The sequence below is a fragment of the Pezoporus wallicus genome, unplaced genomic scaffold (assembly GCF_028554395.1).
Source record: "Pezoporus wallicus isolate ANWC-B61680 ecotype Strahan unplaced genomic scaffold, APGP_CSIRO_Pwel_v1 contig_6401, whole genome shotgun sequence".
Lineage (NCBI taxonomy): Eukaryota > Metazoa > Chordata > Aves > Psittaciformes > Psittacidae > Pezoporus > Pezoporus wallicus.
In genome coordinates, this window is record NW_026638608.1 from 1,642,634 (window position 1) to 1,669,757 (window position 27,124).

The 27,124-nt window shown below is 45.2% G+C and overlaps 2 protein-coding genes across 18 annotated transcripts in view; both read right to left on the minus strand.

The window, feature by feature from the left end:
* Window positions 1-1,389: 1,389 nt before the first annotated feature.
* ANHX (anomalous homeobox) lies at window positions 1,390-11,794 on the minus strand. Of its 3 annotated transcripts, none has more exons than XM_057411438.1 (9): window positions 11,211-11,794; window positions 10,447-10,571; window positions 10,126-10,249; window positions 8,649-8,835; window positions 8,040-8,172; window positions 7,465-7,766; window positions 6,618-6,765; window positions 3,383-3,470; window positions 1,390-1,535 (listed from the first exon to the last, which is right to left on the minus strand). In XM_057411438.1, exons 1-9 carry the CDS (start codon window positions 11,457-11,459, stop codon window positions 1,443-1,445), a joined length of 1,449 nt encoding a protein of 482 aa, XP_057267421.1. In that variant the 5' UTR covers window positions 11,460-11,794; the 3' UTR covers window positions 1,390-1,442. The 3 variants fall into 3 exon arrangements, with proteins under 3 accessions (XP_057267421.1, XP_057267423.1, XP_057267422.1); XM_057411440.1 differs by having other exon boundaries at window positions 10,447-10,625; window positions 11,211-11,303; XM_057411439.1 differs by lacking the exon at window positions 6,618-6,765 and having other exon boundaries at window positions 11,211-11,792.
* Window positions 11,795-13,145: 1,351 nt separating this feature from the next.
* Window positions 13,146-27,124, minus strand: part of DEPDC5 (DEP domain containing 5, GATOR1 subcomplex subunit) — a 47,779-nt gene continuing 33,800 nt past the window's right edge. For 6 of the 15 annotated variants that reach the window (XM_057411423.1, XM_057411428.1, XM_057411427.1 and 3 more), the window contains exons 33-43: window positions 26,918-26,980; window positions 25,191-25,342; window positions 24,348-24,425; window positions 23,807-23,939; window positions 22,830-22,938; window positions 22,308-22,532; window positions 18,304-18,476; window positions 17,189-17,360; window positions 16,050-16,110; window positions 14,745-14,827; window positions 13,146-13,933 (exon numbers count right to left, since the gene is read on the minus strand). In XM_057411423.1, coding sequence (XP_057267406.1) covers window positions 13,638-13,933; window positions 14,745-14,827; window positions 16,050-16,110; window positions 17,189-17,360; window positions 18,304-18,476; window positions 22,308-22,532; window positions 22,830-22,938; window positions 23,807-23,939; window positions 24,348-24,425; window positions 25,191-25,342; window positions 26,918-26,980 — 1,545 coding nt within the window. In that variant the 3' untranslated portion in view covers window positions 13,146-13,637. The remainder of the gene's footprint in view (window positions 13,934-14,744; window positions 14,828-16,049; window positions 16,111-17,188; window positions 17,361-18,303; window positions 18,477-22,307; window positions 22,533-22,829; window positions 22,939-23,806; window positions 23,940-24,347; window positions 24,426-25,190; window positions 25,343-26,917; window positions 26,981-27,124) is intronic. The other 9 variants (XM_057411430.1, XM_057411426.1, XM_057411424.1 and 6 more) reach the window with 5 other exon arrangements.

A 27,124-nucleotide genomic window follows, 5' to 3' on the forward strand; every position in this document is an offset into this window, starting at 1 on the left:
AGCACGTATCAGGGCCTCAGAGCACACAGGTGGAGCCCGGGCAGCCGGTGCTGGGGTTTTAATACATAATTAAAATACCGCGTGGGAATTACCACTTTGCACCCTCACCTTGAAAAATGCAGCCTGCAGAAACAGTCATTCAAAACCTTTATTTGCTAACGTTATTGCAACAGGTACTGGAGGCGTCCGCTTCGTGTAGCTCAGGGCTGGAGTTTCATTGAAGATTACCCCTTGTCCACTACAGATTTAAAACCCAGCAGTAACACTTAGGGAAAACAGCCCGAAGACAGCCCAGTGACTTGCAGCATTAAACTGCATCATGTGATGCTTCATGTCCTAATGCTCTCACACACAATTCTGCTTTGTAGCCTCTAAGAGAAAGGAAGGAAAACAGAGCTCCTGCTCCGTGAGCAACGTGAGGTGAAGGAGTGTAAGAGGTGCCTTGAGGCTGGGTGAAGTAAGGAAAGGAGCTGGGAGACAGGAACAGAGCAGCATGCACTCCCTGGGAGAGCCGCAGTTGAACAGCTCACCCCCGCCGAGTAAGCAGCCTCCAGCCTACACAGCATCAGCCCCACACTTACTACAGTGTGTAGGAAACTTGAGCCTGCACAACTCACGCTGCATTGCAGGGCCCTCATCTGAACACGATGGCCGCTGCCTGGTGCCAGAGACTGCCTGAGGGTCACACACTGGCCCTGGTAGTTTGTGTCCATCCGGATGTGGGCACTGACAATGGATCAAGAATTCAGCAGCTCCTACGTCTCCATTCATCCTTCTTTCCTGGGCAATCTGAGATACAGGTTGCATTAAACACTGACAACGCTGGTAGGCCCTCCCCCTACTGCAAGAACATTGACTTCAGCACTGATAATTCTGCCAGTTTGTGTCACCTGTGATACTCTGGAGTACTGTACACTCCAGCAGTTACACCCAGCAGTACCACCGAGATGCAGGGATGAGAAATAGCAGTATTTTACCAGCACTAAGCTGATACTTTACCTTCCAGGCCTGAGAAAAAGTTACCCAATACCCACTGCCAGGCAATAAAACTCAGTTTTACTCTTTCTGAGTACAGGAGCTTCATTTACCTTCATCATGTAATGAACAACTCTGATCTGACCAGTGCTATGGGTAGAAATACTTAACCGCCACAAAACCAGCGACTTGATATTTTTAGCATCTGCAGTGCAGCTTCAGCCTGCTCTAGTCAAAACCTGCAGTCCACAATGCACCTTTCATGCCTTCTATCCTTTGCAAAACTCTTAACCAAACTGTAACAAAACCAAACTTTGCAACCATTACAACAGACCTTCATTATCTTTCTACCTCACTCTCTGTTCATCTCCATGCCAAGCCCCTCATTCATGCCAAAAAAAGTATGGGGAAAGGATGGGGTGTTTCCTAGGGAAGTGCAGACCACATTGAACATCTCTGCAGGCGGGTCACATTCGTCCACTGGCTGAGAATTCAAAGAGCAGCCATGCTGCCCAGAACGTGTCGTTGGTTAACAGGTTGCCAACCGGATCCTCCAGGACCTGAAAGACACAAAAAGAAATCAAAGCTTCACCACATGTGATCCTTAATGATGGCAATGCCCTTGCTCAGGGTAGAAAAGCTCCTTTGGGCAGAAGGGAGGGAACGTGAGTGGTGAGGGCTGCACGCATGAAGCAACAAAGTCTTTGTTCCGCTCTGAGATCAGATAGGGTAATCCATCTGTACAGGAGATGGTTATAAAGATGACAAGCACAATCAGTGCACAAATCAACTCTCAGTAATGCAGAGAAGAGCAATTCCCTTCCATTTGCCCAAGACACTGGCTCCTATAAAAGCAAGTAACTGACAGAGGGTAAGACCAGGATGAAATAAGGGAGTGATCACCTGAACAAGGGAGCTGCTTTCAGGGAAGGGAAGAAACAGATCCAAATTGCTTTTTTTGTTTTATTCTCATGTTGGCTCTGCTGGGATGCATCACCTATGAAACCAAATTGCAAGTCATGCATGGACAAAAGGAAGAGGACATCTGCACCCCTGTGATTCAGACATAGGAACCAAACACCTGCATATTCCTGCAAGAAGGCCAGGGCAAGCTGATTCAGCAAGACACAGAGTGCCTGAGAAGTCTGTAGAATGCTGTAAAATCACTTACCCACTCAAGCCCTTCCTCTTCCTGCAGCACACATTAAAACACATAAAAATTGCTTTTCTGAATTCCTCAACTTAAAAAAAAGATCCAAAGATGTCCCCTTTCAACATCTGCAGGCATCACAGGGTGTTTTGCTCCCCAGCCCATAAGGCACTGAGTGCCATGTTTTTATACCATTGCAAAATCAGTGCAGGAATGCAAAGTAGCAAGATGAAAACTAGCTATAGAGACTGCATGCTCTGGAAATGTAAGAAAAGGCTCATTCATTATTAATGCCCAAAGCTTTCCTACTCATCTGGCTCACATTATGGCTGGTAAAAAGGCCACTCTCCAAGATACAGATCTTTATATTGATGCTTTCAAAGGCTCGAAAGAGGTTCTGTTACTGCCCTCGGAGCTGCAGCCGCTTCCTGTAATGAGGCCAGCAGATATGGTCCCCTGCTTTTGAAAATCCTTTTAAGCAGCTCACAATGCAAGAGAAACAGAAATGGATGCTAACTGACTGGGAGACCAACACTCATGAGGCCAAAAAATAGCTCAAGGTACAGTTTAGATAAGGCTTTCTTGGGTACTATTTTAAAGACTTTTAATTCAAAGATGTGCTCGCATCCCCTTGAAAGCACCAGATTTCTAACTTCTATTCTCTACTGCCTTAAAATCACCATGAGAAGGCATGCAGACTGCATCCAGACCCTGGAAGCAAGTTATCATGTCCTATAATATACTGCTCCATACACTGCTATCAGCCATCTCGGAACAGTGCAAAATCCCTTTTCCTTATCAACCACAGTCTTAGAAATGGAAATTACATGAAAGACTTTAAGAGGTCTGAGAGGGCAGAGTCAAATTCTGCAGATCCCCGCAGAGCAGAGGGCCCTCAAGCAGCTCTCTTCCTATATCGTCTTCTTTCCACAGAGCTCTCCATTGCTCAAAACATAAACAGTACTTTGGATCTGTACAGGCTGCTTTAGCCATCATTTCAATGACACACTTGGTAAAATTAGCATCTGATAAGCAATTCAAGTGAAAAGACCAACAAAAGCACCTCTCCTTCTAGCGTCTGTGGGATACTACCCCAGGGAATGCCCACCCTGCTCTGAACTGGATTCCAAAGGTATGCTTTGATCAAACACCTTTGATACTAAATATGATACTTCACATCTCCCTTGTGAGAGCTACAGCTAGATGGTGCGTACAGGCCTGAGCAGCTTTTGCTGAACATTAGGTGTGTTCTCTCACCTGGCTTTGTCCCAAGGCTTGGCTTTCTTCCATGCAGGGTGCAGAAACAGGTGGACACTGAGGCTTGCCAAACACAGAGTGACAGTAACTACAAGAAAATACAATATACAAATGCATTTGTATTTATGCCCAACTCAGCACCTACTGTAATGCTTTGCAGCAGGACAAGAGGGGTTGCTGGCAAGACCATTCAGTCAAAGTTCTATTAAGCTGTCTGTAAAACTGCTCCATTTCTCAAAATTGTTACAGCCTGAAAATAGAGATTCTGCACGGGGAAGACTAGCCTGACCAGGAGCAGCACACAGGAATGACCTTCTTTTTGCCCCCAGAATGCCCCATAAACAAGGAGATGTCTACCAAAACATCTCTCTCCTGAAACATATTTGAAAAACACAGACCTTAAGAGTCAAAACAGGCAAACATTTAGCTTTAGACACAGCCACAACATTGGCTACCATTCTACAATAGCTTTTCAAGGCTGCCAGTCTGGGGACATGGCTTCCCCATCCACAAGTCCCCTGGGGCATTGCCAACCTCTCAGAAGAGGTCACAGTCTGCGGGCACTGGATCAAGTGGGAGACACTGGGTACTTGACAAAGGGATGTCCTCTCTGTTCATCACCAACTCAAAAGAATCTATAATTCCAACATCACTGCCCCCACCACTCCCAGGTATAGCCCAGGGTATGAAAGGCCATACAGGCCTAGACCAAAAGGTGCCAAGTAACAGAGCATAGGGAAAAAGCAGAAGAAACAAGGTAAGGGTCAACTTGCCATTCCTTGGAATGCACCGAAGGTTCCAGCAAGCAGTCTTGGGACTCCTCTGCTGGAGGCTGCATTTTGGCGATGCCATTTACTAATGACAAATGGACTCAAGCCCTTGCCCCCTCCTTCCCCCACCAAGAATGTCTGATCTCTTTTCGCAGCCCACTTACACTGACATGCACAATGCCCTTAGCAACAAGTTCTGTGATTTAATTATGCAACATGCCAAAAAGTAGCCTCCTTTTATGCTTTTTGAGCTTGCTGCCTGCCAGTGTCGGGGTGCTGGGTTATCCAGAGGGGAGAGCCTAACAGCAAGACTGGATCAGACTCCCCTGTCAGGCAGCAGGAGCAGATGGAAACAGTCAGCTTCCAGCCTGGTTCCCCCTCACACTCCCACCTCACAGCCCTGTAGATCATAAGAGGCTTGGATACAGCCCAAGTGCGTAGGACCAACAGTAAAGACCCCATGAAAGAAATCATCAGGAATTGTTCTAATGAGCTTTCAGGCCAAGTCCTTTCCAGGTCAGCACCTTTGAAAATGAGACAGGCAGATGAAGGGTCCTTGTGCTGACTTGTAGCTCTACCCCTGCAGTTAAGAAGCAAGGAGCCAGAAGTGTTGGCAGGGCAGTGAGAGCACAACACTGAGGCCACCCCCCTTGGGTGACCTTGGCTAAATAATTTCCTTTTCTGTGCTTTACTCTTGTCTGTAAACAGAGGTAACTTCACTGCCCTGTCTTTCCAGGATAGCAACACTCACTTGCCTTACAGTTTAAGCTCTTGCCTGATTCATGAGTCTCCACGTGAGTGATGCTCCTTACAACATTATTGCTAAAGAGGACTCTGGTGACACAATACTTTCTCTCTTATCAGTAACTCTGTTAGAGGCCTCTGCCTGATAACAAAGGTGATCCTTATTCACTGCCATTCACTGAGCCTTCTTCTTACTTAAGACTACCCACATGAGGTCTGCTGGCTCTTTGGAGAGAAACTGCGAAAGAGCCTAGATGAGACTGCAGCCTAGGCATCACTCATTTCCAAAGAGATCAGTGTTCCTTAGCATTCACAGTGTTCTGGGGAGTTAAAGGCTTTCTGGTTCAAGCTGGACCAGGCCACTAAACAGGGGTTATGAATAAGAGTTCAAATAACTATATCCTCCCCAGAAGGTGTCAATGAAGCAGCAAGTCCTGCCCCTGACAGGAATACGATAAAGGGTGTGTAGGTTCCTGGCACAACTGACATAACCCAACAAGGAGACATTCACCATAGATTTCTTCTGCTGGTGGAACAGATTTTAAAAATAAACATGAGCTCACTCTGGAGTCAGAACATGCAATTTTAAATCCAGCCAGAGCAGTGCCAGCAAGCCTCACTGGTCCTTTACGATCTGTAGCCACTCTTTGAAACTGCAAATCCTAGAACACGTACTGAGGTGGGTTTACAATGCCCTGACCTGGATTGTCAGTTCAGAGCGAGGAGCCTGACATGAACATGAACATCAAGCCAACCGGGAAACAGAGGTAAAAGGCAGAAATTATTTCAGCAGGGAACTGGGAGGCGAAACCCCACTGATCTTTATCTCCAGTGAATCACTGCCTTCCCTGGTTGCTTGACAAAACCTCTCTGCGCCTCTGCTTCCTCATCTCTAAAGTGAATAAAAGGAATAAAACTGCTTCTACCTACCTCTCTGACATATTACTGACAGCATCATGCTAGCACAAATGCTGGACAGTGTCAAGGCAGAAGGGTTGTGAAATGGAGCTACTGCTCCTGCTGTGCCTTTCAGATCAGTAAACTAAAGGAACCTCGTCATGTCTGTTTGGCAGTGTTTATTTTTATGTAACTTATGGGGGTTGTGTAACATATGGAAGATGGCACGGATTGCTGCTGGTTTGCACTCTCTGAATTTATCTCAAGTCCCAGAGAAAACCTACATTTATTAATAAAACATTTATTACAGGTGGAAAACAAAAAGACAGAATAGTGCCTGTCTTTCTGTCTTCCAGTTTGGAAAGCCTGCACTATGGAATAATCTGGTCATGAGGTTATGAAGCTACAAACACTATTTTAGGATTAAGTATGGGCCCTACCAACCCAGCCCACAGAATCAGCTCTCACTGAATCACTATAACTTATGATTTTCTGCCAAAAAGAAAAACAGTCAAACAGCTTAGAAACTAAGCCTGCTTTAAAGAGAGGGGTTCATTTATTTTCTGATCAGGCTGGTCTCAGATCTCCCTTGTGCCACCACCATAAGCCACATATACACTTATACAGCATTTCCCATTTCCAGTGCACAGGTAGAAGTATCTGCAAAACATGATGGACACAAGGAGAGCCAAGCCCCTGAAATGAGATGCATCACCACACTCTTTCTACAACCTTCTTCAACAGGGGGATGAGGACAAGGCTAACCCCATAGCATCACTGTCACTCCTGCCTTTAAGAAGCCCTGTGCTTTCCATTCCCTTTACCTGTGGGGAAGAACAGACTCCAGGGTCCCTAGCTGTCCTTCTCTAAGGATGAAGCTTTCAACCTCTAAATCTGACTGCTGAATGATTCTTCCTGAACTGGCCTCAATACAGCCACCTTGAGGGACTCTGCTCAAGGGAGCTCTGATACCTGCTGAAATAAATGTTCACATTAAAGACAGTTACAGAAAACATGACCCCAGCCTCTGACCCATCTATTTGTCCTCTCCTTGCTCTACATTCACAAGGGTTGGGTGAATGGCAGTCACAGTGGTTTTTGTTCTGCAGACCTACAGCAAAAGCAGGTGGACATCACTTACATATCCTGCAAAGGCTATTGTTAAAAACAGAAGAGATGGTGGGAATGCTGAACAAGACCAGGCAGGAAGGAAACAGAGAGGGAGAGAGAAAGAATAAGAGGAAGGAGAAGGGAAAGTGAGAATGTGTTGCTGAAGATGCAAACTGTGTCACAGTTAAGAAGTTCCCAGCCTGTGCTCAGGCAAGCTCTTGAGAAAAACCCAGAAGCTTGAAAACTGACAAGGTGAGCAAACACCTGAAGGGACTCTTGCAGTGGAAATGCTAAAAGGAATCCACCTTGCTGGAAAAATACTATCTTATGGAAACAGTTACAATTTAGGCAAAAGAGTAGGTAAGAATGTCTGTTTCAACACCTTAAACCGATGGGTTTTCTCACAGATACTATGGGAGCAGAACTGCAGAGCTCAAGTAAACCCTGCTCCCATTTGTCATGACACTGGAAACCCACGTAAGTGAGCAAGAGTGTTTACAGCAAAGGGAAGAGAAGCTTGAAAGCTCTCAAGGTCAATGATCTGGGTGCAGTTTTACTAACCTTCTATACTTGGGGTCCACATAGAGCCAGAGACTCCTCCGGTGCTGCAAGGGGCCTGCCACATGGCCAGCCGTTCATCTGGGAAGGTAAGGGATCCACAGGGGCACAGGACAAAGTTACCCAGCTGGGGGTTGGTATCAGCACTGCTTGCTGCTTCTCTGGCTTGCAGGACAGCAGGGTTAAAGCAGGTTCCTGGTTCCAGCATAGCCTCAGGGCAAAATGATACAGTTTGTTCAGTGCTGTGGGTGGTCAAGAAAGCCTTGTTTGTCCTCGCTTCATACAGCTCACTGCTCGGCATAAAGCTGTAATGGTGGAGAAAATGAATTAGCCAAACATACTGCTTTGCAAAGAGAGGCACCCACCAGCTAAACCTTTGAATCCTGCCCTTGATAGCTGGGAAGTTAACTGCTAGATGCTCTGACTGCCTGATGCTCAGCATGGACCATTCCCCATATACGGAGTCAAGACTCCTAAGTTATGTCTCCTGGGAACTGACATGAAAGTCAGTTCCATTAACAGCTTTAAACGTTGCTTCATCTCTGAACTGTCACTGTGAAGGCTTTTTCATACATCACCTGGATTCCAGCATCTTTAAATATGTTCCCTCAGGAGGCTTATCCAGATCTGCAGCTGACTGGTTCCACCCTGGGTCACAGGTCATGAGAGTTCTCTCCATTTGCTCAGAGCCGATGCCTACATAAGATCCATCTGAAAGGTGTGGGCCAGGCAGGTGAAGGAACACCAATAGTTACTCCAGAAAACAATGAAACAAGTCTAATTTGCCAAATGCAGCAAGACCCTCTTGTGCTTCCTGACTGATATTTGGTCAAGATTCTGTGAAGGGACATGGCAATACTGGGTTTTACTGGACTACATCCCTGATCCCAGGATCTGAGCACTAAAACCTGCTGCCTTGCAGGTACTTGCTGTCAGTGCCCCTTCTGAGGCAGGCATCTGTTAGCCTGTTCTTGCACAGGCCCTATCAGTGTTTGCTTCTTCTATGAGTGACAGCCTCTAGACAAACAATGAGGCACTCCACTGAAGAAGATCTCTTCCATGTCCACTTGATCCATCAGCATATAGATGCTGTTCTGGAAAAGGAATACCCTTCCTTTCCTGAGGGAATTTAAAGCAGGTTTTCAGCTTTCTGGATCACATCCTAAGCCCATTAGCAAGAAACAAACCTGCAGTCTGTGGAGCATAGAATCCTCTGTCCTGCTGCTGCACTGTGGGATAAGCCAGAGCCCTCTCAGGACATGAGTTGTTTTGCTTTTCCATACGAGGGAGGCCGGATTTTTGACGCCGTCGGTAATTTGCAAACCAGTTGTAGACCTGAGTTGGCTGTAGGTTCATGTCCCGAGCCAGTCCCTCCTGCAAACCCATGTGCAGGGAGAGATCAATGGAAACAGAATAAACCGCATCCAAATAATCAGGATTTCTTTTTTTTTCCAGTTCCAAAAGCAACAGAGCAAAAGAGCCTTAAACCCAGAGACATTTGATCACTAAGGCTCTGACAAGTGGATCTCATTGAGGAGACTGATTTGTAAACTCAAAAGAGTTGTTGGAATACATACATTCCCCCCTGCTCCCCCACTCAATTTGTCTGCTAAGAAATAACCAACACAACCAAAACAGCCCCATCTACTGCTATTTTATATTGCTATATTTGAATGGAAAACCTGACCGAAGCATGCTCTTCCCACAGAATGACAGCTTTGCATCACTACCGTGACACTAACAGGATGAACACTAATGTGTTTACCACATTACAGAGTTTCCACAAACTGTAAGCAGCATAAACATCTGTATCACATTCACAGAAAAATGTCTGCTGTATGAAACTGCTAAAGAATGAGATCACGTAAGTGAAGAACGTATTAGGAAATTAATGCATAAGTGATCATTGTATCCTGACCTTTTAGGACTTAACCGTGCAACCTCATTATGCTCCCAAACCAGATTGCGGGGGGCTTTTTTAATGAACATTTCGAAGTTGTTGCTGCTTTGTGAAATAAACCAACTCCACGCTGCAGAGCTGTTCCCCAAGCCATCCTGCCTTATGCGAGAAGGGTGCTGGAAAAACTGAGCACCACAGAGACAGACTTGACAGTCTGAAGCCCTCACCTTGCGAGGGAGTAATCAACAAGGATTACTGAATTAATTCACATGTCACTTCCATTACAGATTTATCCTTGTTCAAATAAGGAAGACAGATGCAGACATGAACACAACTTATCACGTTTTCAAATTCTGTGAATTTAATGTGATAAGGCAGTATAAAATATATTCTGGTAAGCAAAAAGCAATTTAATACAGGCTATAACTCACTCAAGTCAGAACTATTTATCACTCTAATACAGCTCTTCTGAGTGATGGCTGTTTTGCTGCCTATGCTGAACCACTACCAAATTAGAACTGTTAGAAGCTTAGTGAGGAACTTTATATCTCCTGATCATTTTGTCCAAAGCAAGTGAGATTACTTAGCATGAACCCAATGATTCTTTTAAGGAAACCTTCAGGAAAAGATCAAGTCTGGGGAATCCCAGCCCCACTGGGGCTTTAGAAAACAGGGATTTAGAATGAAATCAGTTCTAGACCCCTGATCACAGAGTTCTGCTTCTCTGTGACAAGGAGACTTGGTTAGAAGTAGCATATCCCTACCCGCTGTTTCTTGTTTGGATTTGTTGTCACCTCTGCAGCAAACCTGTGCAGTTGCTGGCGCACTTCATCTGAATGGTTTCGATTCTTCAAACCTTCAGGACAAAGGGAAACAGGTGGAGGATTCCTGTACACAGGAGAAAACAGGATTAAAAAATAACCCCAGAAGTCTCGTTCACATTGCCACAAGTGGTCAAACCGTCAAGAACCACCTAGCTCTGAGAAGCAGCATCCTGAGGTGCAAAACCAGCCTCTGCATTTCTATGCCCTGCATCTACCAGATACAGCAAAGAAAAATGAATCTGTTCCCCCACACCATGGTACCTCTTCCTGCAACGGAACTTCTGCAGCGGTGTCAGAAAATCTGTGTGATGTTGCTCCATTACCCTCCGGTAGTGAATCTCATGCCAAAGTTGCACTAGCTTCTCCTTCTGTTCTGCCTTGCTATACTAAAACCAAAACAGCATGTAAGCAAACTCTCTCCAGGTAGTCAGCCAGGCTTCCTGTAAAGGAGAAAACCCTCAACAGCCAGAAACTTACTCAGAGGTTCCTACTAGCCTGACAAAGCTGGTAGCATTATCCAAGTCTATGGCTCCCTGAATTTCCTCTAATGTACAGAAGGAGTTGCCTAATTCCCCTTTTCCCTGGTGAAAAGGGCTACATTACCAGATCTAGAGGCCAAAATTCCTCCCCTTGAGTGGTACCATCCGGCCTTCCTCATTATCTTCCCATCCTGGATGCCCTCTAGACCTGGCTTCCCCAAGGCTTTTACATCCTGAGCCCTAAATTTGTGAAAAACTCGAAGAACCATCCCTTTAGAGAACAAAAATCCTGCTTTCACAAACTACAGCCAACCCCATAATCACCCAGTTACATTCTGCCCCTTGGCTGATTAATAGTAACTGCCTGTAGCAGTTTTTATCTTGCATTTCAGGTCAACCAAAGCACACCTATCACCTTCTGCTGCCAAATGCCAGCTGGAAACACTCCATGTCCTGCTGTTTGGATACTTCTGCACTAACAGCTCTAACTGCTGTTTTTCTAATACTGCTTTTGCCTGCATGAAGAAACAAAGAACAGTTCCCTACCTCCAGCAGTCTGCAGGCTGTGTCATGCTGCCCTTTCTGGATATGAACAAACACGCAAGCTTGGACAACATGGATGTTAGTGAGAAAATACATCTTGTGCTTGCATCCCATCATGGCCCCAACCAGCTTCTCCAGACTAGGAAATGAGCTCTGGAGATCCTGGCAAAGCTGTCCTGCTAGATCCAGCAGCTTGGCAGGTGGGGGATCCTTGTTTTTATTCCTGTTTAACATGGCCATGAACCGCTTCATCCTTATGTCCTGTTGAAAGACTTTTCTATGCAATGCACAAAGTTGTGAGTTGTGGTTAGATAAAAACTATTATCTCCCATTTTTACATTCCATGGTATGCTTGGGGTTTTTGTTTTAATAAAGGGAAGAAATTTACTGTGGTGTTAAAAGCAGTCTGGGGATCTCAGAACACTCACAACTAGGCCTAAAGCAGCCTGAAAGGCTAAAGCCACCCCAGGCTTGTGGCTGAGAAAACTGAGCTCAGAAAGACACATCAAACTCGCCCCAAAACTCGGTGGCTGAAGGAGGAACTGCACACAGGGGTGGGCCCAGCCGTTCCCGCTTGAGTCCCCGAGTGGCTGGGAACACCGGGGGTGCTGCGGAAGTGCCAGCATTGGCCATGCCGCTCAGAGCCCAAACCTCCATACCCAGCTCCCCACGGGAACAGGTTAAAAACTACCAGAGCACAAAGTCTAGAGACACTCGAGTGAAATTAATGAGCTTTCTTCTCCAAAATGGCACGGGACAGGGGCAGGGGCAGGCGGCAGTTACAGCAAAGCGTGACTCCAATGGGTGCCGGAGCTGGTGTTCGCCCGGGGAAAGGATGCCTGTGCCCACCGGGTCCCCTCGGGCACTCCCAACCCCTGGACCGCTCCAGCCCCGCCGGACAAAAGGAGGAAGAGCTGGTAGATACCTGCGAGGTTGAGGAGCGGGTTCACCCCGGCAGCCCCGTCCCGTTCTGGCCCGTCCCGAGGCAGCGGCCGCGCCAGAGTCCACCCGGTCCCGGTCCCCGTCCTCCGGTGCCCGGAGGAGAGCGGCGGGGCGCGGGTCGGCCTCCCCCTGCCTCCCTCCCTCCTCCCGCCCCGCCAGGCCCCCACCTTGGGTGCCGCTGCCCAGCGGGGGGCGCGGAGCTGCTCCCGCCCCGTCCGGCTGCTCCACACGCTGCTGCGGCCACCTACACCGCAGAACCGAGCGGAGAGGGCAGCAAAGGGGTTTTGTAGTAGAGAGTACGTGTTAAGATGCTAATGGGGCTCAGACATGCACTGCTACCCACCTTCTCCAGGAGGGTACTGCCTAACAGCGCAGCAGTCACCCAGACTCAGTGTAGGGGATAAAACTGAAGCAGCTCCGATTTGTCCTTCAGTCAGGTCCAAACACCGCTGTGAGTATGCCCGCCCCCTGCTGACCTCGGCGTACCGAGGACAGGTAACAACACTGAGGATCTCGGAGCGAGTCAACAGCCCCAGCGCATAGCGCTACCAGGGGCCGGATGTGAACCCACCCTTAACCCACACTTCAGTAACCAGCTCCTGCCAAGTCCATGTGCCATACCTGACCTTGCTCTGCAAAGACAAAAGCTACATACTGGAGTGGAGGCATCTTCCTTTTGCTACATGCAGATACATCCTAAAAGTCTGCTCAGAATCCTTTTTGTTACTCCCATCAGCAGCATCTTGTGTTCAATTGTCCGTGATTTCTCCTTACACTTGGAAGCTGGCCATGCGTGACAGTAACTGCCTTCTTGCTCTGCTGCATGACACTGTTCTAGATCCACAGCTGGAGGCAGAAAGTCCAGATACTGCTGAACTTTGAGCATTCCACTGCCATGCTGGAGATAAGCAGCAGTATTTCCTTTTGGCAGTTATTCTCCTTTACTCCCTGATTTTGTACTGCTGTCTGCAGTTAAAACAAAACACCATGTCACTCGATTTTCTGCATTTTTACTTATTTACATGTATGAAACTTAACAAGCGTCTCTCACATTTTATCTTACATATTCACACAATCAGGTACACCTCAAAAGGGAAAGAGGCAGGCTGCTGCCAGGCACATCAGATACCAATCACTTCCAACGACGGTAAGCTACTACCATCACACTGGGCTGAATCTGAGCGCCCTTGAAAACCGTTTGCACTCTCCTTCCTTTACCTCTGCTCTAACACAAATTTTGGCAATCAAGGACTGCAGCTACTTGAAACCAAGCTGAGGTCAGGTGATAGATATTGGCAAGCCAACAGCTCAGATTCTTTTTCCAAGGGCTTAATCAAGTTCTGTTGAATATCAACAGCAATATTGATCAGGTCCTCTTGGAGCCTCAAGATGAATCTAACAGAGGCTCTTTTCCAGTCATCCTTCACCTTTACTTCCTTGCCACAAGGTAAAACTTCTAGCTGTCTCCCTAAGAGATACACCCCTATTTCACGGAGCACTTGCATGCATCTTATCCAGACAATCAGTCCAGAACAGAACAAGCCGGCTGTCTTTGTTCCAGCAGAAGTCTGTGAAGTCTTTCAGCAACCGGTCAGCAAACTTCTCATCCCCGGTGGCACTGGAGCGCCACGTTTTCGTCAGCATGGTGTTGTAGGCCCAGTTGTAGCCGATGCGCTCCTCACAAAACATGTTCTGGTTGGTGGAGCTCGTGGAGTTGCGCCGGCGACGCTGCTGCCCACAAGAAAACTTCCGCTTGGAATACGGGAGCTGCAAAAACACTGTCCCTGGGGGAAACAGACAGGACTTTACTCTTAAGCACCTTGTAGCTGAACTAAGCGTCGTTTAATTGCCTCTTAGCAAGAGAAAATGGGATACACTTCTCCTCCTTTGCTTTTACGTGCTATTTCTTCCTGCAATTTACAACGCAGAGAGCACACTTGTTCTTGCCTTTCTTCTGGTAGATGGGAATGAAGCAAAGATGCAGGCTCCAATCCATTTTCTAACTTTACATCAATTTCCATCTCTCCTGTAATTTTCCAAAAGGTCTCTTCCCATCATTGTTTTCATGCATCAGCAACCCCTCTGAAAACACTGTTGTTTTACTGTAATATGCCATGCATGAAGCTTAGTTAGAAGTGCTGATAGATCAACATTTATGAAGAACAATAATGAAAGCAAATGCTTTCTCTATCTCCCCCCCAGTGTACATTAGTAGAGATGCATCTACAACTGAACTTAAGCATGAGAACAGAGCACTGACTTGTTCCAACACCTTTCCCTCCTTCCAGCTTCTAGATACCCATTTATTTACACTGCACTTGGAACAAGTTTTGCCTTTTTTTATTTTTCCATCTCCTGGAAAGAAATGCTTCAGAGACACTATAAAGCAAGACTTCAACGCCACTGATGAGCAGCAACACCTTGCATTTTCCACACTGCCTCTCTGGTTTGATCTGGCTGATACACCTACTTGTCATGTGACCAGGGACATAATGAGGACCAAAGCACTAGCATAAAACACAAACTGCATGTAAAATGGTTCTTCTGTTTATAACAGCCTCCTCCTTACCCCAGTGACTGCCAAACATTGCTCACCTGTGACATGGATATACTGGGGCTTGTTCTCAGCTGGGAAGTTGAATGCAGAGGCCGAGTATTTATCTTGCACAAATCCAAATCTGGAGAACAAACACCAGGAGAATGAAAAAGAAATATTTCATATATATATATACACACACACACATATATATAGATATGTAAAAGAGTCACTCCAGCTAGGATTCCTTCAGCCCAAGGTAGGGTCAACCTTCCCCTGTCACTTATGGCCCCTTTTCTTATGGCCTGAAGGGAAGGGGAAAAGGGATGAAGAGAGCTGGGCTTCTCCAAACACCCTCCACCCTGCCAGGCACTGTGTGAAAGCCTGTAACTGCACACTGATCTCTGTTCTAACTCATGCCGGAAGCAAGAGCACCAGTAGCTCAGTCTGGGAGCTCTGACGAAACAGGGCAGCTGCACACGGATGAGGGAACAGTGACAGCCAAGACTGACATTCCTTGGGCATGTTTCAAGCTGTAACATCATTTTCTTCCGTGCCAGGCAATATTCCATGCAGAACTTCAAGCAGCTCACCTGATCGTTCTCTGCTGTTTGTAGAATACCTGTTCCTCTCCTGCTTTCTAAGCTAATGAAAGCTTATTTCCAAGTTAAAGTCCATTACAAAAGGCAGTTTCTCTGTCATGAAAAAGACCTTGGCAGCAATAACATGATACAAACTAGCAGCTCAAGCACACAAAGGGGGCTAAGCTCCTGCTCATGCTGCATGACAGTTCTAGATCTTCAGCTGGAGGCAGAAAGTTCTGGATACTGCTGAACTTTGAGCATTCCATTATCATGTTAGACATAAGCAGCGGTATTTCCTTTCAGCAACTGTTCTCCTTCTAAGTTTCCAACAATTCCTTCTTAAACCAGGCAAAACCTCCTGGTATCCAGCTCACATCCCAGTCTCCTGCCTATTGTCAATCATTGGTTGTCATCTAAAATCAAGACTGGGTAAGTACACATGAAGGAAGTAACTATCCCTTCTCAGAAAGGAATCTATTTACAGACTGTCTGCTTCTAACTTAAAATAACAGGGCACCTTCCAAAGGCAATGCCCTCCCTACAAGGAGAGTATGGTTTACTAATGAGTGACAGGCTGAAACACTATCTACCTGCCCCTTGCACCCACAGAGCCACCTCCAGGCATTCTAGTTATATTTTTGTCAAATAACCTGCAAGCAGACTTCAGAGAGGCAGACAGCACAGAACCCACACGACTCAGGAGTGACAGCTCAGCAGAGATCTTCCCCCTGCATCATCCAGGGAGACAGGAACCTTTCAGTCACTCTGCTCTCTACATACCTGTGCGCTATTGCTTCCTGAAGGAGGTGCATACGGTCCCAGTACGTTTCTGGTTCAAAGCCTAAAACAAACAGAAGGTCACAATTGCCCAGTAAAGCTGCTTTATTTCCTTCAAGACCACAGTTTTCCTCAGAAGACCTGTTTTTAATAATCATTTCTTTTAGTCACTTGTTTTCCTGTCAGCTGTCCCTTGAACACCATCCTATTAGAGACATGTCTTGCACACTCCAGTAGCAGATTCATGCCTGAATTTAGCTTTTCATTTAGCTCCTGAGATGAAGGGGAACAACATAATGGGGTGTGTGGGAGGGGGCAAGGAGGGGGAGCAGGCTGCTGTGTGTCACCATGAAGTGCTCTGAAAATAATCGTTCAAAGTCAGTGGGGTTATGGTGATCTCACAGCACATGGCTCTGTCACTGACTGATTTACACTGACAAGACACCTGTAACCCTGGGCACTGGGTTAATGAAAATAAACTATCATCTTTACTATTTTAAAACAGAGCCTTTTCCCAACTGTCCCTTCTCACGATGCACTTTTGCCCCTCTCTGCATGGGGATAGAGCTTTCTGATATCTGAGCTTCCACCTGACCAGAACAGCATCACTCAAAAGGGGCAAAGTCACATTGCAGAAAAAGAGACTGCAGTTTCTAGCTCTTAATCTCATGTGCAAACACTCTTACCACGAATGTAACCATGGCAACAACAACAAAAACCCAGGAGGATGGAAGTCGTGAAAGCCTAATCTCACTGAAGGGAGAACAAACAAATGCTGGGTACAATTGCAGAGCAGCTGTGGGCAGGGTCTACCAGCAAAACAGACTCTTACAATGTGACATCCTGTCAAATAGAACAACTGCTTGGTTGATTATCATTACTCTATAATGATATGCAACATTATGGCAACAAAGATCAGTGGGGAGACAACCTTTCCTGTGCTTTGGTACTTCTTGCTGCCAACTTCATACACTGTTGCATGGTGATGAGCCTGTCACTACAGCTTCCCCCAAGTGCCACCCTTCCTGAGGGTGGCTGCTGAAATGCATGTCTTGTAAATGAGGTTCTTCATGTCAGCTGCATGCCAGAAGGGACCTGCTTGCAGAAAAGTGTAAAGAGGCAAAACAAAGAACACTTCTTACCGTCAAACAAATGCTCGCTGCCCTCTTTCAACAAGCAGCTCACATTGAGTGGGATGAACAACTGAGCTCGAAGTGGGTCTCCATATAAGTAACTGGGCAAAGCAAATGGTCCTTCCAAGACTGGAACTAGCAAGAAACCACAGGATGTGGCTTTGCGATGCCAACCCTGAACCTGAGAAGAGATTGAAGCAAGAAATTATGTGACATGTGTCAAACTGAAGAAGAGCACTTATGGGCATAGGACCAACTCATTTCCCAAGAAGAGATCAGACATGCTCAATTCTCCACAGGCTCTGCTTCCTTTGTATGGCAAGCACACAAGCATCCTTGTAGGTAAAGCAGTACAAGCGCAAGCCATCAGGCTTTCTTATTTGAAGTGCCACATCAATCACAAAGCACTTTAAAATAGGACATTTTTCAGGAACTGATTCAGCCTACATACCATCAGCGGCTAAGCACTGCTGCTTTACTGGAACAGCGCAATAGACTTTAAATAGAAGCAAACCCAATCCCCTAGTGGTGGCTGGCTGGGTGGGGTGAAACCTGGTGTTAAATAATATGGGGTTTACAGAAGCGACAAAGGGGAAAACGAACAAAATCTAAAAATTAAGAAGTGACACAAGCCACTTGCATTTCCAGTTCCAAATGTCTTCAGCTAGTTCAACAGCATTGCTGAACTGGAAGAACACACTCCCTGGAAAAGCCCTCTCACAAAAGCAGTTCCACTAAGACTTAAAGTTCTCAGGTTTGGGGATAGAAGGAATGCAATGTGAAATGCATTCTTTTTCCAAATGTCCAGCTTGATGCTTAAGATTTGCCTAAAGAGGACTCAAATTCATCAGCTTGACCTGCACTGTTCTATGCACACTGTGCACGAAGCCCCCTAAAAGCAGGAAACTATCCTGCATACAGAACGAGTACAGACAGCATGATAAATGATGACCAGATGCAGCAGTGCTAACCACCACCAGTAAAATGACTTATGGAAATAAGGACAGATCCAACCCACTGTTCCTTTCTAATACTTCCTATGACAATGTCCTCAGTAGTCAAACGGATACAGAGGCCAGAGGGGCATTGCTGTGGCCACCCAAAACAGAAGGACTCACTCTTACCATCTCAAAAAGAACAGCTGCAGTCACTGCCATCCAGTGTAACTTGATTTCAAAGGCAGCATTCAGGGAGAAGTTGCCATGGTAATAACAGCTGCACCACTCCAAACGGTCAGTGCGGTTATTCACATCCACGTCGAGCGTCACTGTCCGTTGCTCAGGCACTGTGGCAGCTACTTAGCCAAGGAATAATAGGGGTATATTTAAAAGATCCATTAAAGAGAGGGTGGGAGACAGGTTGAAGAGAACACAAGAAACAAGCTATTTAAGAGTAATTTGTCCTGCCACTCGTCCACAAATATTTTTGGGCTAGTAGAATAGTCCCAGAATGCTGCTCATCCAGATCAGGAAAGACAAAAAACCTGAAGCATTGCTCATATCAGGGGTCAGTGCCACAGAATTAGCTCCCTAAGAAGTCAAAAGGCACTTCAGCTGCAATAAAGAGGCAGAACTGAGACTCAAGCAGCTAATCAGTAAGCGACTGGTGCCACAGTTAACTATGGCTAGACAGCATCAGCTCCTTCATACCCAAAACATTCCAAATTGGTTTTAGTATTTCTGTATGTGCCCACCAGAAATCACAACAGAGTGCTGTTACACAGGGCAAGAGCATTCCAGGACTTTCCACAGCTAAAGGAGATCAAAAGTTAAACGTCTTGCTTCTTTAACCCCACATCACTGCATTGCTAAAACTGCACATCCGACACTTTCTGTAAAAGCATGAAAAGTCAGCCAAGACTCATGCAGCAGCGCTACCATCACTGCAACACCTTCTACTGCTTGGCAGTAAGCGTTGGGATAGTGCCCACACCCAGCTCCCTTTGTGCCCTAGACCCCAGCATCGCAGTGAAAGAAAATCTCAGCTGTCAGGCAAGAGAAGCATAGAAAGTGGAAGTGACCTGGCTGGTGTCATACTGCAACTGCAAGGCCAGGGATAGAACTCCAGTCTCCTGACTCTGAGACCAAAGTCCTGCTAGGAACCATAACCATGCTGTCACTTTCAGCTTTTCTTTAGGCAAAAACATAATTTAACATTTCTGTAATGTTAACAATTGACACAAAACAAAGGTGCAATACCATTGAAAAGACCTTGCACTTTATCGCATGCATGAGGGATGGATGTTGTTATTTCTTAAGTAGAGGAAGCTGTGCACCATTTGATACAGTCAGCTTTTAAATGACCTTCTAATTTAATGGCTTAATGGTGTTAAAAAAAAGAATAAAGTTCTTCCTTGAGGTAGATGGAAAGTTCCCACCTTCACTTCTGCTGCAAGGTAGCTGGAGACAGTTTTCAAGGTTATTAGAAAATCCTTTATATTGCTATTATTGCAGCTTAGGAAAAAAATAAAAGAGAAAACCCCAGTAAGAATGGAAGAACATGGCCCAGTTTTGTAAATACGATCCATTTTTGGTTTTGGAAATGTAAAATCTGCAGTTTCTGAGTTGGGCTGGTATCGTCAGATCAACATTTTGTGATTTTCTTGCTCATTTTTGGTGGAGTATCACTGTGAATACAGCCCTCATGGTTAAAAGGTGCCAGTTTTGTAACTAAGTATGTTGGAAAACAACATCCCAAAGCTGTAAAGTGAAAGCAGCCCAGTTAGGTAGATGTTGGTCATTAGCTCAGAGGTCAGTGATAACGCCACAGTCCAGTGTGCCCAAACAAGCACACTGTGAAGAATGAGCTCCCTGCTCCCTTAGGCTGATCCTTTTTCCAGGTAATGCAGACTCCCCATTAGGGCTGGAGCTGCTCTCTCCACCTTGTCTGCAGCTGTAATCCACATGTAAAGCAACAGGAACACAGTCCAACCAGGTGAGCTAATCAAAAGGACCTTGAAAACTGATGAGAAATATCCATGTGCCTGAATTCAGAAGCTTCAGATTAAAACCAACTAAATTTTAATAGAATAAACTCTGTCTTTGATAAACCTGATTTTAAGAGGACTCACCTGCTTCCCAATTATCTTGTACCACTGAGTATTTAACTAATGACTTATTGAGTAAATCGGAGAGGAGCAGGCAGGTTATTCTCCAGTTACAGACTACACTACATACAAGGCTACAATTGCTAGTGCATGCATTGCTATAAATCAAAAGGGACAAGATTAGGTGTATCACAGGTCAGACTTCCACTGGGAAGGGAAAGAGGACAATCATTGGGCAAGTGATAGGGGAATTGGGAGGGATAAAGATCTTTGAGATATGTGGAGCTTGTTCCAGAGCTCCCAAACCTTGCATGCAATTTCATGTCACAGCCTGACATTTAGGGAAGGTGGGGAGGGGAAGAAATAAAAACCACAACCAAATCAAAGCCAAGAGAGGAACAAATGAAGTCACGTGGACCAGAGGTCATCTGGGTTTAGTAAAGCTCCTTGCCTCAGATGAACTGATGAAGGTTTTTTTGGAGTACTGTTTAGAGGAGGGACAGCACAGAAACATCAGTTACACCAGTTCCTTTGTAAGAAAGAAGTTCCACACTGGATTGTTCTCCAAGAAACTCTTATTGCTGGAATAACCAGCACATGAGCAATCTGGAGGCATTTTTCATTCTTCCATGAACTGCAAATTAATTAAACAGCAGAACAGTCACAGTTCCAACACAGATCAGAGGGCTGCACAGGTGTGTAACTACATCACATGCTGAGGGAACACACTCTGCCCTGGATGGCATTAAAGAAAACATGAGAGGGGCACTAAAGCACCCTTCCTTCTTTGCCCATTGCCCCAGGTGCAAGCTTACTGAGTGTCTTAGCCTTCTCATTTCACAAGAGAACAGACGCCAGAAGAGTTGTTTTCTTGAGCTAAATAGTGAGTATAAGATCAAACCATGCACAGGATCCAGCCCAAACACCTCCAGCCTTCCCAGTACTTTCATGCCAGCCTACATTTAGGCTTCAGCTCTGGCCAATCACTGAGATAATGAGGCTGCATACTAGCCAAGACACCAGATTTGGTGTGCGACGGGAGAATATCCTGCATGTGTTGACTTCAGAGAATTAACCATTATTTCAGACTTTCTATCCTTAATGTTTCTCATTTCTGATGCTGTTCCTCTTCAAACAAGGCTTTCAGAAGTACACAAGGATTACTGTAACTTCAGGTTTAAGAGATACTACACCAGCAGTAAATTCTCTTCAGCAGGTCAAATATGCAAAACAGGAGAACAGCAGAATTTTCTTTTTATCCTTAAATGTCAGGGCTTTAGAAGATGCATCTGAATAAATCTGAAGTTGCAGTTCCATAGCAATGATTTTTCTCATCATTTTAAACAGGGAAAGAGGAACAAAAGCAAGCGACTCAGGCTGGCCTGGAAATGCCACAAAAAGCTGACAAAGCAACACAATCAGTCATGCAGCCAGGGTGTTTCATGGGCTGTTAGTTGTAGTCAGTGTTATACTTCGCACATTACAGAACTTTAGATACCATAATGGTTTCTTGTCCAGCACCAAGATCTTCCATATATAAGATCTTCCATATGATTTTTGTAGCTGGGCTTCCCAGACATTAATATCAGGAGTCTGGGTATACATGGTTCAGATTAGCCGAAAAGTCTCCAGCACACCACAGATGACTTCCAATACATCTGTGGCTTTTGCCATTAAGCAGCAAGACATACAATTTTAGGTACAGCTTTGTTGCTCTGCTGTACTTATAACTTATCCCTCCATGCTCACTACAGGTTGTGAAGAGTCCCTCTGGATCTACAAGGACCAAATCAATATTTGCTCTCTGAATTCAAGAGGATGGCATGGGGAGGGGTTCAGGAACATTGAAAGAATACTTTTTCCTGTATTCCAGTACTCAGAAGTGAAAACTGCCCACTCAGCCAGTGAAACACATCTCTAGCATATGAGAACAAGTCCATGTGCAAGACACATTTAAGGCCAGCATGAAATTTGCAGCTTTAATTGCTGGTCCACGTGAGATCATACCCTTGGCTGGCTGCTCTTCCCCTTTCAAACTATCCCCTTGAACTTCCCCAGCTGTCACCTGTGCTGTGCATCTACCTAATAGTGCAGCTGCCTGGCTCCGTCCTCCGAAACTGCGGCTAAAGGAACTGTGCCTACTTGCATAGGAGGCTGGGCGGCTGGGCAGCCAGGGCAGGAAGAATGCTGGGATTTCCGAGTGCAGGAGCTCTTCTGCCACAAACGCCACCTCAAACCATTTCCTCTGGAAGGCAGAGAAGTCATCCATGGCAGCTGTGTGCCACATGGCAGGCTGCTGCATGCCCACTGAACAAAAAGGAAGGGGAAGGAGAGACTGCAGTTAAAAACCAGTGTTCATGATCAAGAGAAAGAGGTAATTCTTTCTGAAAAAGAGGAAGGAGGAAAAACAAAAAAGTTATGTTGTCTGCAATTCCTTTTTTTTCTTTTATTAACCAAAAAAGCTGAATTTCTTTGACTGTCTTTAGAGCAGTGGTTTTGCTGCTCTCAAAATGCATCTCTGCTGCAGCACCCATAAGAATCAAGCACAGCTAGCGATTATGCAAAGGGGTGATGAGGAAAGGCTTGTAGTAACACAATGCTGACCTCTGTCTGGTTCTTTGTCCACAACAATCTTGTAAAAATAAAAGCCATAAATAAAGGTTCGTAAAGCTTCTCCAGACGCATGGACAATAAGCTGCTCTTCTAGCATTTTCTGAACAAAGTAAAGAGAACAGAGCAAACACAATAAAAAAGGAGAAGTCACTCTTCCAGTTACATAAAGAGGTTGCTAGAGAACATTAGGAAATAATCTTCCTTTTCTTGACATCTTTTTGTTCAGATATGTGCCTAATGAGAATATCAGCAGTGTTATCTCTTGATATTCAGCACATGTAGCAAGTTCTTATCTCCCCGAGAAATTGTTTGACCTTTCTGCAGATGTCAGCCTTCCTCCCTTTCTCTGCTCTGGTTTTATAGATGGATTTATAGGAAGGCAAGAGGTTGGAAACATTCTGGGTTCTCTGTTAATTGATATGGGATCTCAGCAGAGGAACGAACTCCAAAACACTTCCAACCTTCTGCCCATGACACAGTTTGCTAGGGAAGGAAAAAGAATGAAAATCCACGAACACAAGCAGTGTGTCTTGCACAAAGTGTGCATATTTCAGCACCCATAAAAGAGAGGTCATACGCTAGATTTATTATGACTCATTAACTAATTATTAGAAGAAAAACCAAAACTGAACCCCAAGCAAATCACACTGTAGTTGCTTTGTAATTCTAACACAACAGAGTTCTTGTTAAGAATCTGCTAACTGGAGGTTATACACAGAACTGTCATCATATGTAAGTGGGAAAAAATAATACATATTACTATCGAAGAATATGTCCCTGATTTGTGATAGGGAATCCAAAAAATGTCATCATTATCTCGTATTCTCTTGAACACTGTTTTCAGTATCTATCAGTAAGAGGGTTTTAATAAGAAACACAAATTACTGCTACGCTTTCCTCTACAATTCTACTTCTTCACAGGGTAAAGTATTTGTGGCCCTCCAGGCACCCCTGGATAGTTCTCGTACCTGCATTATGTCGATGGCCATGGCCTGGGTTTGCACACCTTCCACATTATTCACCAGCCAATGGACAACTTCCGCACTGATGAAACAGTATGGAGAGAGGCCCTTCTGTTCAGAGAGCAGCTGGATCCCTGTGCTGAATCACAGCAATCACAAGTGTTAACATGGACTCACTGACACTCCTCTTAAGTTACAAAGACAAAAATCACTGCTGGGAAAAAAAGGGGGATAAGAGATACAGGACACAGTGCCCCATAGCGGCACATCATTAGCTTCTGGTAACAGCACGGAGAGCTAACACTGACAGCACTTTGGTATCTTACTGAGACTTGATTTGACAAGATTCTGGGATTCTCTATAAATTGAAGTCTCTGCAGCAATACTCGGACCTCAACAAAATCCCTTGTTGAAGAGCCTGAAACTGAGTAACAGAAGGAAGCTTAAAACTCTTCCACAGCTGACATGGGGTTTTCCTTTGACTGACTCCATGCCCTCTTACAAAACATCTAGGCAAATGTTAAGCACATTTACATTAAAAACTTACGTGGGGTGTTTCATGGCTTCGAGAATCTCTATCAGTGTGGAGGAGGAAGTCAGAGTGCTTGCCGAACACTGCTGGGAGCTGGGAATTAAACAGAAGCATGTTCAAAACTCAAGGAAGCTACCAGATTTGTTCAAATATATATATTAAAGAAAAACACTCTCTCTTCTCTTCCCATCACTGACTTTGCTACATTTATTTCCTTTTTCATCTCAAAAAGGACAACTAAAAGCATCAGACCTGTATTTTCCCCCGAGGTGGTCAGGTCCTATTGACTCAAAGCACACGACATCACACACAGCCGTACTCAGGAGCAATGGAGAGAAAACATTTTGAGGTTGGCTTTTTTTTAAACTGTAATATACAACCACAGGAAACAGGTGCTAATATAGTTTATTTTTCGTGTTGCTTCCTCCCCAGTGTCTCGCCTCGTTAGAACCTCTTGGATTTCATCAACCTACTCGATTCAATTAGATCTGCAGGACCCCCCTTTGCTAGAACAGACAGAAGCCAGATTCAATTCTAAGCCTGGTTTTCTGCTAACAGGTTTCAGGAATGGTATTTCTTCATTCTCCACTTCTTGAAGAATGAAGCTGGGTTTGTGGGTGGGGAAATCAGGCCTTGTGTTCATTTAATTCTGGAAAACTGGGTTGCAAGGCTTATTTTACTACCACTCTTTCGGCACGTGTAAACGCTGCAGTGAGGTCTTGTGACAAGTGCCATCTAGTGCTGACAGACACAGCACATCTTGTTCTTAGGTTCCTTTTTAAGTATCCATCCCTTGACACCAGAAAGAGGAATGTAAGTGAACAGAACTGCAGTCCAGCACTGCTGTGCTTTTCTTACCCGCCCTCTGCAGCACCAGCTGTGGTGTATCCTTGGTCTGCAACACTCTGGGAACTTCCCAAGGTCTGCGTGCTGCCCCTATCAGGTAACTGCCCCGTGTTTATCAATGTGTTGCCATCTGAGGTTACAGGAACTGACTGATCTATGGACACCTGCATGGAGTAAACACAGTAACATCTTTATGAAATTTATGATGCAATCCATTGCCTATTTTCCCTCTGCCCCACATTACCTGTACCTCAGCATAGGTTAGTTAACAAGCAGCAATACTACAAGGCAAGCACAAGCATACACAGAAAGGATAACTACAGTCTTATTTTGCCATCACTACAGAGCTACTGACAAACACAAAATTCAGACCCCAGTAAAGATAAGGATCACCAACTCAGTAACAACTGCTGAGAAAGCTACTGGCAAACCAGCAACACCAGTCCCAACCTGACATTTTCAACTGGAGTGAATAACTTTGACTATAAACACGCAACGAACAGAACAGGAACTTAATCACTACAGGAAAGTAGTAGGCAGCCAATAAAAAATAGTTTCAATTCTAACTCTCAGACAAAAATACACAAATGTATCACACGAATTCAAGTTTCATAATGCACAAAATCAGCTCATCCTCCTTCCTTTCTTAGGGTAGTATCAGGAGGCTGGTTGGCACCCACCCACACCTTTGTCGCCAAGACAACAAGAACACTTTCCTCCCGCAGGAACACTTGCACTAGTCCAACGGTAGACTGAATAGTTCACAAAATTAACATAAAATCATCTCAGAAAGAACATGAATGCGGAAAGATTCAGCAAAGTACAGGCTGTAACTGCCATCTGTCATTAACACGTACGGCTTCAGAAAGGCGCATTATATAAAAGCTGGGGAGGTGGGGGAGAGGAACACGAACAGCAGAGTAACTCACTAACTCAAACCGGTGTAAATACGAAGGCTGATCTCCCATGATGAATCCACAGCATATGCACAGCTGAAAAGCACAAAGCTTGTGGTTTGGCTTAGGTCTGATAGCCAGACCAGAGTCCTTTCTTTATGCCATTTCTCGCATCTCAAAGATCTCTCACTCTGCAATGGCAGATGTCCCTTTTTGGACAGCCAAAAATGGCAGATGCTCTCAACATTGAACCTACAGTCCCACAGGAAGCTAAATCCACTCTCCCACCTCAAAGTTCACTTCAACTAGCAGTATTTTCTACTAACACAGTGTTATTGCTAACTCCTAACTGGCATTTAAGTGTACAAACAACTTCTGTCATGATGACTCTTTTATTTTCAGCCCTCAGTTGCCTAAGAGTTCAAGGACACAATTTGACTTGGATCTCCCCAAAGCCACCTGTCAGTCAAAGCCACAGAAGATATTTAGCCAAGAACAAGATGAGTAAGCTGTTGCCATTTTGTTTAGCAAGGGAAGATGGAAAACAAGTACTTACTAGAACACAAAAAGAGAAGGTTCAGCAGTTGACAAGACAGCACTGCAAAGGACAGTAAAGCAGGGCACATGAACAGCCAAAGCACATCACAAACATTGAGTGGTGGAAGGAAATGTTCATATCCACCACCACCAGCCACTTTGTCCTGCTAATGCTGTACATCTTGCTCTCAACAGGCAGATCTGGAAACTAACACAGGTTCCCCACATGGGAAGCTCAGGACAACAAATGCTCTTCATCACCTCAGTCCAAAAGCCAGCGATGACAAGACCCCGTTTAAAACTAACCTGTGAGTAGGAGGTTGAAGCTGTACGTGGGCTGCGAACAAAATCCATAAAGAAGGCCCCATCCTGAAGGCATCAGAGGAAGTAGGCCCATTAATGGCAACAGCAACACGGAGTTGAAGAAAAGCAAATACAATGTTGTGCAAGTATGAAATGACCACAGAGAGAAAGTATGAGGAGAATGCAAATCCCAAACAGACCCAGAACATG